The 12,409-nt window shown below is 35.5% G+C and overlaps 1 protein-coding gene across 1 annotated transcript in view; it reads left to right on the top strand.

The window, feature by feature from the left end:
* Positions 1–281: 281 nt before the first annotated feature.
* The window catches only part of NECAB2 (N-terminal EF-hand calcium binding protein 2), a 464,086-nt gene continuing 451,958 nt past the window's right edge, over positions 282–12,409 (top strand). Inside the window, exons 1-2 of the mRNA XM_053700429.1 lie at positions 282–497; positions 6,400–6,424. Coding sequence (XP_053556404.1) covers positions 282–497; positions 6,400–6,424 — 241 coding nt within the window. The remainder of the gene's footprint in view (positions 498–6,399; positions 6,425–12,409) is intronic.

Below are 12,409 nucleotides of genomic sequence, written 5' to 3'. Positions count from 1 at the left end.
GCATAAGGACAATCATATCATGGGAGAGGATGCCACAAACTCACACAGCTGTACAGCATGGTCTCCTATATTGCCACTCACTTCACTTGCAGCCTAGTAGCGCTAAAAACTTGGGGCGTGGTTTCCCTAATAAGGGGTGTTGCTACTTTCAGTAAAGGGACACTTTCCTCCTGCTTTTAGGCAGCTGTGCGAGCTGAGGGCGTGTTGTGGGTGGAGTCAGGTTGATGAGGGGTGTGGCTCTCTGCAGGGGGCGGGCTGCTCGCCTCCTCCCGTTCTCAGACATGTGTGAGCAGGCAGCCCGGTACTGCAGGGATAGCGTCCACAAGCTCCTGCAACAACAGCACCCTCATACCCGGGGACTGGACGGTCTGCTCCGCTGGATTGTAACCAAGATGAGCGATAAGAGTGAGCGAGAGCTTAGAGGAGAGGAAGGCAGCCCCGGCGTGCAGGACATTCCGTACCCGGGTACCAGGAGGGGCATCTCCGTTATATTGGATGTGAGTGCTATACATAGGTTCACAAGACTCGTGCATAGGTTTAATTGCATGCTATGGGTATATTATGTTTGTGTGTGTATATTAACAATTCAGTTTATTTTTATTCGATATATAGGTTTAATTTTTGGTATTTAAACCAAATATATATTCGTTGCCTACACATTTACACACGCTGTTTGTTTCGTCTCTTTAGACTGTATTCTATAGTTACAGTTACATGGACAGTTATTGCATGCATTCCCAATTTATCTAAGGATGTATGCACAATCATTTATATAATAAAGCTCACAATCTGTATGAATGAGTTCACTCACAGATACAATCATCTGTGTATAAATGTACTTTTAACATTACACTAATCTGTCCAAAGCAATGTGTTTGTGCATGAATTTGTAGCTCTCTGATCTTGTATTTTAGGAAGTTTAGCAAAAAAGAGTCAGTTGATGGGACATAGATACATTACATTGAATGATAACATAGGCATGTTCTGTGTTTCCACTTGTTTCCTATAGTGTGGTTTTTTTTTCTATGAAAGTTTATTTTTAGATATACTGTGTGTGATAGCTCACAAAAGAGATGACCATAATATTAAACATTTCATAGAATGTTGATATTCAGGTGACAGAAAATTATAATTTGAGATAATTTTCCTGTACATGTCATTGGCATTTAATTTACCAATCCTATTTTGTGTGTAAATAAATGCATGTCTGTAATTACATCTAGATACATAACATAATGATAACTAAGCAATGTATGGTATCCTGTTCAGCTTTATAGAGTTGTACACCTAACACTTCTACAGACAAAAGAATTGGTTACAACATATCAGCTGTTAGATCTGGTAGTCTATGGATTGGATGTCAGACATATTCTATAATTCCATTTAAAATGCATAGAAGTGGGTGCATATATAATGTATTGAGATTATAAATTAAAAAAAAAGAGCTAGTATTCAGCTGTTGTTTGTGTGCAGGCTCATACAGAGAAAATCCTGTTACATGTAAAGCTGGAAATGTGTCCTGATTTGAGGTAGAATCCTATAAAATAGCTCATGTTCAGATATTCTAGATCACATGACATAATATCCAATAGGGCAATCATCTGAAGTTTGTGAATTACAAGTTATGTTATCTGATATTGATTATGACACTGATAGTGAGAAATGTATGTGCTTAACAGTTTCCAAGTTCACTTGACCACTACTTATGTGTTATTCATCCTAACTCAAGACACTTTAGAAGTTTGGTATCAGAATGTCTTTCTTACTATGATTTTAGAAGTGATGCACAGTGGATTTAATAAGCCCTGGAATCTTAAAATCTAGTCCTGATCCCCAAAACCAGTGTTTTAAACAGTGGGCATATAAGCATACTTTCAAATTATTCACAAACATATATCAATAATGACAACAGCAGGCATTTAGGTCTAAAAAAATACATGAGTAAAATAAGTGGTAAATGGTTTAATATGTTTTTGAAAACCAGGACCAGCCAGTTATGGACATAGACTGATTCTTCCAAACATACATGTTACTCTTTATTAAAATAACCTGCCAATCATTTTTATACATTACATTATTGGGGCCAAAATAATATTTAAATACTGTAAGCTACATTTTTTGGGGGGCACTTCTTTGACTTAAAACTTTTAGCCTATCATTTATTTGTGCCTATATCTACTACATACATTTCATACATTTTCTAGATGGGGTATCTAGAAATGAAATTATGTTAGATTAGAATCTCATATTATTTTCATATGCAACCCCAGTGGCAGCAGAAAAATAAGCAAATATGCTTTGTACAACTATAGAGAGGACATTTCTTTTAAAATATCTATATAGGGATCAGTTGGAACATTTCAGGCTCCCAGGCTGTCTAATATATGCGCAGCACAGTAAGAGGAGAACATACCATTAGATCCTTAGAGATTTCACTGACACTTGCTAATGTTAATCAAGAACCCATCATTTGCCACAGAGCAGGTGTAATGATCCACTTACCTGTCACATATTTGTGTAGATGTCTTTAGAGGCAAATTACAGTGTCAGATTATTCACAGATTTTTGTTTTGGTTTTTTAAAGAAAAAAATCCATATTATGTAGAATTGAAGACTCAGTCCCCTGTGGGTAATTATAGCAAGGATGATGACATGATGAGACAAGCATTTAAATTGCCAATGATTTAACCAACTGTTTTGAAAAAAATAAAAAATAAATATATATATATATCTTACAAAATTATTTGACCCGCCAGAATATATTGCGCACATAAACCAAATAATTCCTCCAGAAAGGGGAATTATACTTTGAATTTTTTTTGTTAAGCTAAAATGACAATTATGTTTCACTTCCCCCACATAGGAGCAGATTTGTTATGACTTGGTGCATCCCTTCAGCTGCCAATTTAAATGAAATGTATGAGTAAATTGGGTTATTGCTGTGAATGATTACCTTCATTCATTGACAAATTCATTTAAAATGCATTTCAGCAAAGAGTCATCTACACACTTTTTAAGGAGTCAGAAAAGACTTTGTATATTAGATAAATGTAGAATACTATGACTATGCCAAGAACATATCTTGAGACAGTGAAATTCCTATGGTTAAGTAATGATAAAATATAATCTGGGCACATTCTTTATGAGATTCAGTATATATACAGTAGCTATTAGCCATGCATTTTTACATACCGGACTTCAAACTTAAAATTGAATGACCTATAAATGAACGCCAATGAAACAACATTGCAATAGGTAGTCTTTATTTATTTTGATCCCCATTTCTGCAAAATACGCTGGCTTGACTGTAATTTTTGTTCTTGTACCATGCTCCTATAGAGAACATACATTAAGTTCTGTAACCTAACTATGATGCAAAATGTTGCAGATTTCCTGAACCAACTACACACTATGTAGTGATTACTTAGAGCAAAGTACTAACTGTTTGAAAGCTAATACAAACTTTAAAACAAATCAAGAAATTGAAATAAGCATACGTTTGGTTTTCAGCTATTTTTTTAGCACAATGTGCAGTTTAGCAAATCATTAATAAAGTGAGTTCATGCTTTCAATACATTTTGTATGCAGCTTTGCAATTCAGTACATAATTGCTGATACATACTATGTGTGTATATATATATATATATATATATATATATATATATATATATATATATATATATATATATATATACATAATTTGTTTATGCTATTTGAAATTGTGGTTTACTGATCATAGTATGAGTAAATTACGACCACCACTATTTTTTTGTGTTAACCAATCAACATGAGCTACATTTCTCTGATATCTAGGTTAATGCAGATATATTTATTTATTTATTTAATTTCATGTTTACAGCTTGCAGATTGTGGGAAATGCACTAGAATCATCAGAAGATGGTACAAGTTTAGCAAAAAAAAAAAAAAAGAAAAGACAGTTTCATTTTAAGAGACATTTATGAAATATCAGTTTTTTAAATATGTCTTGGAAATGTTTCAGATTTTGCTATATGTTCCAGTGCGACTACTTAGCACATTGTTATCTTTATTATAAGCAGCTGCAGAAAAAGGGTCTTCATGTATATCACTCCATATGAGTAATATTCGGTTGTATACATTGCGTATCAGGTTGAATTTCTGACCAGTGAGTTATAATTTACAAAGCTACATTGTGCTCAGTTTGATCCAACAATGCTACTCCATCTTTTCTAATGATTGTTAGATAGATTAATGTAAAGATGATTAGAAGATATTTTTTATTTTTTAAGCTGTATAAAAACAATTGCAAGTAGTTTTCAAACACATTAATTCTCATTCCTCAAATATGAACAAAAGTAAAGCAAATTCAGACTTCTCGGTACATTAGTTATTTGAAAAGCTGTAGTTAAAAAAGTCTTTGTATAAGTACTGATTGATACTTAGCAATGAGATTGTGTTCATTGTATATTTGACTTGTCTTATTCTTGAGGTTAAGTCATTTGAATTAAAATTGCGTTTATAAAAGCCCTTCATTACAGCAATCTCAAATAAAGAAATTGTTACATATAAACATTAGGGCTCCACTGGCTGCCAGTTCTAATCATTTTAAATTAAATCCAACAATGAACTGAATCCTCAGAAATTCTTTAAAACTCTACTGTATGTTCTACGTTAATTAAAAAAAAACCTCCAACAAAAATTAGCATTTTTATTCTGAGCCTGCTGTTGCAGCATTAATTGTATAAGCTTAGATATTTTTTTCTTTTTTATTTATATAATCACATTGTTCAAAAATAGAAATGCACTTGATTAAATCATATTTTTTGTTGTGTTAAAACATCATTAAAGGCATATGAAACAAAAAATATATATTGTGATTAAGACACAGCATACAATTGTTATTCTAGTGATCTTGCAAATGAATAACATTCTTGCAAAACTGTTGCGATATAGTGCTCCAGAGACGTGCACCCTCATGAGTTTAACTTCCTTGCTTTTCAGCACAAGACCAAGAATAAAAAAAAAATTGGTAATAGAAGTAAATCTTTAACTTGTTTAAAATTGCATGCTCGATCTGAATTAGGAAAGAAAAAAAATAGTGTTTCATGTCCCTTTAAGGGATTGATCAGCTTTAATCTCCATAATCTGCATAGGAAATATTAATTGATATTCTGATTCACTAAGATGTGGAGAATTGCTTCATCATTTTGTTCATCAACTCTATAGGTTAACCTTGGACACTAAATAATATTTCCTAATGAGGCACAATGTCTTTATACTGAATAGTTTGCACTGAACATATCGTTTTGTGATAACTACTAAGTTGTTCATTCTAAATGATAGTGTAATCTAAAATTACCCATTTTATGATATCATATGGTATTTGAAATTGAAAAGCAATTTCTTTTTGCTTATTTCATTTAAAAAAAAATTTGACGTTTTATAAAAATACTGTTACCCATAAATAATATTTTGAAGTATATTGTAGTTCCTTTTGCCACATTACAAGATTTAAACCAGTTTATTTTTTCAAGTGTGTCTTTAATAAAGGCAGGTTGTAAGGATTACCAGATATAAAAAATAACATTTATTTTGCCAGTACTCCCCAATTGCTTGACGTTAAAGGGACAGTGAACCATAGAATTGTTATTGTTTTAAAAGATAGATAATCCCTTTATTACTCATTCCCCAGTTTTGCATAACCAACACAGTTACATTAATACTGTATACTTTTTACCTTTGTGATTACCTTGTATCTAGGAACCTTCTTCCAGCCCCCTGATCACATGACTGTGACTGTTTATTATCTATTGTCTTAAATTTAGCATTTTATTGTGCTAGATCTTAAATAACTTTCTGTGCCTGAACACAGTGTTATCTATATAGCCCACGTGTACTTTCTGTCTCTTTGTGTTGAAAAGAGATTTAAAAAGCATGTGATAAGAGGCAGCCCTCAAAGGCTTAGAAATTAGCATATGAGCCTACCTATGTTTAGTTTAAACTAAGAATACCAAGAGAAAAAAACAAATTTGATGATAAATGTAAATTGGAAAGTCAATTAAAATTAAAAGTCCTATCTGAATAATGAAAGTTTAATTTATACTTGACTGTCCCTTTAAGTGTGTATCGTAGCTCAGGTTACATCCTTAAGGGCTATAATTTAGCATTTGCAAAACTTTTATAGTAAGTTGTGTTTTCTTATTCGTTGTTATGATGGAAAATTCCTGAGATAGTGGTTTCAGAATTGCTTTTCAGAAAAATCTAATAGATTACTTACCCGAATGGTATGACTCATTTTTTAGACTGTATGTTAAATCACTCCTCATAACTAAACATGAGATTTTAGATTTTGTTGTTGTAAAATATATTATTTCTTTTTGTTGACTTTTTTGTTCTGATCTGTATTTTTTATTTTTTTAGATCTTCCGCCGAGCAGATAAAAATGGTGAGTACAAGTTTATTTTGGGGTTTCTGTTCATAGAAGTTAAAACTTTGCTATACTAATATATATATATATATATATATATATATATATATATATATATATATATATATATATATATATATATATATATATATATATATATATATATATATATATATATCTCTTTCTTCAAACCCAAAACGTCTGTTCTCCACTTTCAATACTCTCCTCCGCCCTCCCCCACTTCCTATTACAACTTCTCTGTCAGCCCAAGACTTGGCCAGTCACTTCATTAACAAAATTGACTCCATCAGAAATGAAATCAGCTCTCAACACAATTCCATTCTCTCCCCCCCTCAAATACTCTCACCCAACCACAACCCTCATAACCTGAAACTTAGTTCATTCTCCCCTGTTACTGAGGATGAAGTTTCAGCACTTATACTGCGCTCTCACCTCACTACCTGTCCCCTGGACCCTATCCCCTCACAGCTGCTCCCCTCTCTCTCTGCTACCCTTACCCCTATACTAACACACATTTTCAACCTCTCCCTCAGCACTGGTACATTTCCCTCATCATTGAAACATGCGCTGGTCACACCTATCCTCAAAAAACCTTCCCTTGATCCTACCTCCCCATCCAACTACCGCCCAATTTCCCTCCTCCCTCTTGCTTCAAAGCTTCTCGAAAAACTAGTATATGTACGCCTATCCCATTTCCTTACGTTAAACTCCCTTCTTGACCCGCTGCAATCTGGTTTTCGTCCCTATCACTCCACAGAGACAGCTATTGTTAAGGTCCCCAACGACCTACTTACAGCCAAATCAAAAGGCCACTTCTCTCTGCTTATCCTCCTTGATCTGTCCGCAGCCTTTGACACGGTCGACCACCCTCTTCTGCTCCAAACCCTCCAATCCTTCGGCATCTGTGACACAGCCCTCTCGTGGCTCTCTTCCTACCTGTCAAACCGTACCTTCAGTGTAGCCTTCTCTGGGGCCTCCTCTGCCCCGTCACCACTTTCTGTCGGAGTACCGCAGGGCTCTGTCCTCGGTCCCCTTCTCTTCTCTATCTATACGTCATCATTAGGTTCCCTAATTAAGTCCCACAGTTTCCAATATCATTTGTATGCCGATGACACCCAAATCTACTTCTCTGCACCAGAACTATCTCCTTCCTTGCTAACCCGTGTCACTAACTGTCTTTCTCACATCTCTTCCTGGATGTCCTCTCACTACCTCAAGCTAAATCTCTCCAAAACTGAGCTCCTCATTTTCCCCCCTTCTTCCAAAGTCTCCACCCCCAATATCTCTATAACTGTCGACAACTCCATCATCACCCCTACCCCGCACGCCCGATGTCTCGGGGTCACATTCGACTCAGATCTTTCCTTCACTCCTCACATTCAGTCATTGGCTAAAGCCTGCCGCTTTCACCTTAAAAACATCTCTAAAATTAGACACTTCCTTACACAAGACACAACTAAGATTTTAATCCACTCTCTTATTCTTTCCCGCCTTGATTACTGCAACTCTGTCCTCTCTGGTCTCCCCACCTGCCGCCTAGCTCCTTTACAATCCATAATAAATGCCTCTGCCAGACTCATCTTCCTTACACGTCGCTCTTCATCTGCTGCGCCTCTCTGCCAATCCCTTCACTGGCTTCCTCTTGCCTCTAGGATCAAACACAAAACCCTCACTCTGACATACAAAGCACTCAACTGCACTGCTCCCCCCTACATCTCAGACCTTGTCTCCAGATACTCTCCCTCCCGTCCCCTTCGCTCTGCTCATGACCTCCTACTCTCCTCCTCTCTTGTCACCTCATCACACTCCCGTTTACAGGACTTCTCCAGACTGGCTCCCATCTTGTGGAACTCTCTGCCTCGCTCCATAAGACTCTCTTCTAGTTTTAAAAGCTTCAAGTGCTCCCTAAAGACTCTACTGTTCAGGGACGCATACAACCTACGCTAACCTTTCCTAATACCAGTTCCTCTCCTCCACTGCAATCCCCTGAACCCTCTTAGCATGTAAGCCTAATAGTCCAGCTGTTTGTGGATCACCTTCTTAAGAGCTGACTACAACAGTGCAACTCTTGGCAGGGCCCTCTACCATATAATTGTTTTGTTGTACTCCCCCTTTGGTTATAGCGCTGCGGAATCTGTTGGCGCTCTACAAATAACCGATAATAATAATAATAATAATAATAATATATATATATATATATATATATATATATATATATATATATATATATATATATATATAGCAAAACTGAAATGTAAAAAATAAGGTTAGGAAAGATATATATATATATATATATAACAAATATTTTGGCTATAAAAAGAAAGAAAAATAAACCAAATATTTTAATAATAAGAGTATATAATTTGATGACTCTTTACAAATAAATCAATCATAATAAAAACTGAATAATATAATTGGGCATGTAAAATTAATGAAACCTATCTTTATGGCTTTTAAAGTATTATTATTTGACACCTTGTGCAGAAACATAAAAATTTTTGAAACTGCAGATGTTGCCTCATTGTGTTTGGTTCCTAAAGAGTACAGGTTGGACATGATCAACGAGTATGATCTCAGCTGAAAAGGTTGGCATGACTTGCTGAAATTATCCTGTGGTATTTCTACTCCTAAATCTCCTCTAACCACAATCACCATTAATGCAGAGTTTCAGGGAGGACCTGCCCCTGGGTTACATTAGCAAAAGGTATATAGAAGTTATAACTCCTATCTTCTCTCTTCCTGAATGCTCAAGTCTTGAGCAGACTTCGAGAATTTAGCAGGTGGGAAATTTTCCCATTGGTTAAAATATGTCCAACTCCAGACTTTCCTACATACTGCCCCAGATCATCAAAACTATACTAGACCCCCCAACTCCTTTTTGATCATTTGTGCCTAGTTCACTCCACACTCAAAGGAACTCTAGCACTTTCATGTAAGTTGCTCCAAAGAAAAAAAAAGGAGAAGACAGATAAGAGATGGCAGAGAGAGGAGGAGAGAGAGAAAAAGAAGAGGGGGGAGAAAAAGATAGAAGATTGAGAGGACACAAAATATGGCAGAGAAAATAGAGGAGTATGAAAGGAGAGAGAGGGAGTAAAGAGGTCAAATGAGAGGGCAGAAAGAGAAGAGAGGAGGAGAGGGAGAGAAGATAACAGGAGGGGAGATAGAGAATAGAGGGGGAGGGAGCATAAGAGAGAGAAAGGAGAGAGATAATGAAGAGAGATGGAAGAGAGATAACAGAAAAAACAGAGGGAGACGGAGGCGACAGAACAGATATCTGAGAGAGAATGAAAAGAGGAGAGAGGAAAACAAGAGAGGAGGAGAGAGAGAGAGGAGAGGTAGATAGAGAGAGAACAGAGGACACAGAAGAAAGGAGAGATAATCCACATAGGTAGAGAAAAGGAGGAGAGGACATAGAAGAGAGGGCAGAGAAAGAAGTTAGGAGGAGAAAGAGAAAAGTGAGGACAGAGAGAAGGAAGATAGAGGGAACAGAGAGGAGAGAGACAGAAAAGAGGAGGAGATTAAGTAAATTATAGGCAAAGTAATAATGATAATGTACATTGTCCTTTTTTTTTACTGCTCTTAATGAACTATTTTATGAACATAAAGCTAATATAGATGAACAATATGCAATAGGATCTCAAATAATATGAATAAGGTTTCCCAAGGAGCATTATCAGTGCATGTTACTCAACAGAAAATAGCTCTTTCACAAGTGTGTAAACTTGGTTTAGTTATATAAATATATATTATTGGATATTACAAAGGACATTATCAGGGTCAGAATATTTTGAATGTACTTGCTACAGATAAGGTTTTTTTTTTTTTTTTGAAGCATGCTTTCAATTGCAGCTCATGCCTCTGACTGAAGATTTTCTGACATAATTTGTATGATAATCATATTATATTGTGAACTTAAAAAAATAAACAATAGGGTGGGCACAGGAGAATCTTAGATCCCTCATGGGCTTTCCATAATTAATGGATACTAGAATTGAATCTCTCAGATTAGAGTATGTATGTGTATGTATGTATATATATATATATATATATATATATATATATATATATATATATATATATATATATATATATATATATATATATATATATATATATATATATGTGTGTGTGCTGTGTATACATACACATAGGATTTGAGGAAGCCAATAGCCTAAGGCAATGATTTATATGACCCAGGCAGCATTTTCCTGAATGCTTAAAAAAATGCTTATAAATAATTTCATGTTATTGCATAAATGGGAAAAAAAGGCAAGCGATGGACGTCTTGTGTATTTTTTTTTTATATATATTTATATATCCACCTACAAGTAATAATAATAATAATAAGCAACATAAGATATTGCTATGAGCAGCTATACTGAAATACTGATCCGTGACACTGGGATAACCTGGCCTGTGCAGCTGTCACTGTTAGCATGGCCTCAGCCCACGATTATCCAGGTCCGCTACTGATCCTTAAGCTCCAATTATAGAAAGCGTGTGGTTAAGGAGCTCATACATGGTGTCTATTACACCTTGAGAGCTGTAGCCCAAAATTACTGAATGGATGGACACATACAACACACTATAGGCCTGCCATCCTCACTCAGTGACTACACTATAACTATGTCACTGAAAAAAAAGCAGTTATTTACAAGTGGTTTTCAACCAGTGTGCTGTGACCTAACTTGAAGTGTGCCAGCAGCACACCAGCTGAAAAGCATTTGTAAATGATAAATCTAGCCCTATATACGTCTTATCCACTTACCTAGAGCAAAGTACATTTTACAACTATGTAACAGCTTCTGCAGCTGACATCTGCATTGCTTCCCTGCTCTGCCTACCTGCTCCTTCAATAGCCCGCATGCGGTAAACATCCAGAGCTCTAAAATAATAAGGTGTGCATGCCCACACGCGCACCCAGTAGAGGGAACGGTGATTGCTACACTTTTATCTTTTTTTTTTTATTAGGTCACTTTTATATTATAGCTCTCTAGTTTCTTCTACTGTAAATTATCAGAACGTGTGTTAGGTTATTCTATAAATCTGTCTGTATTCATGAAAAATGAGAAAATGTTGTAATTTCTTTTTTTTCTAGAGTGTAGCTCATTGGACAGTAAGATACAGCATGCATTCCATGTGCGACATTTGGAGTGCTGAACCAAGGGGTGCTACTTTTGCCTCATTTTGTCACCTGCTGGTATAGGACTGACAGAGGGGCTGTATGGCTAGGGTATTTATTTATTTGACTTTTCTTTTTCGTTCTTTATTTCTAGCTATTTGTGTACTATGATTTGCTTGTCCTGTGTATACTTGTGATGTGGCTGCATCAACTGCAGTACATCTTGGATCTCTTTGGGGTTTGAGTATCATATCAGCTGCCACTAATTGTGAATTCAATGCTCTATATTCATAAACGCTAGTGAGGTTGCCAAGGGGTCTTGTTGTAAAGTCAAGATCATGTTTGAAATTAATTGAGACATGTTTCATCTTTCTTTCCACACATTCAGTTAGTGATTGTTCTTGCCATTAACATATATAGTCGGCCAAAGCATGAAATCTTGCACCTATTGCTAAACAGTTTAAAAAAATGACAACCACAACTTGAAAAAGGGCTAATTTAAATTTAGAATATTCACACATCTGCTTGATTATAGAAAAGTAGTCTGACAAATAGAATGAGAGACGTCTTGGAAACCTAGCAGAAAGAATAAGGGTCTGACTGCGAGCGTTCCAAGGGCATGATCATAAAAAGTTTTTTATGTAAATCTTGGCCAATAATACAGAATTTAAAAAATATATTTTATTGCCCTTGTGAAATATTTCAGCTCACTTAAGGCCTATGATCTAAAGCTCTCTGGTCTGGCAAGATTATCTAAGACGTCTCCTCAGTACTGTGAGGTCCCTCAAAGAATATTGGAAAGGCAAATTCTAGCTTGAGAACTGTTTATCTAACAATTTTTAGTTATTTTTAAAGATATC

Source organism: Bombina bombina, chromosome 1, assembly GCF_027579735.1.
Source record: "Bombina bombina isolate aBomBom1 chromosome 1, aBomBom1.pri, whole genome shotgun sequence".
NCBI classification, from domain to species: domain Eukaryota; kingdom Metazoa; phylum Chordata; class Amphibia; order Anura; family Bombinatoridae; genus Bombina; species Bombina bombina.
Note: the sequence above shows the minus strand (reverse complement) of the source record. Positions and strands in the feature narration are given on the sequence as shown.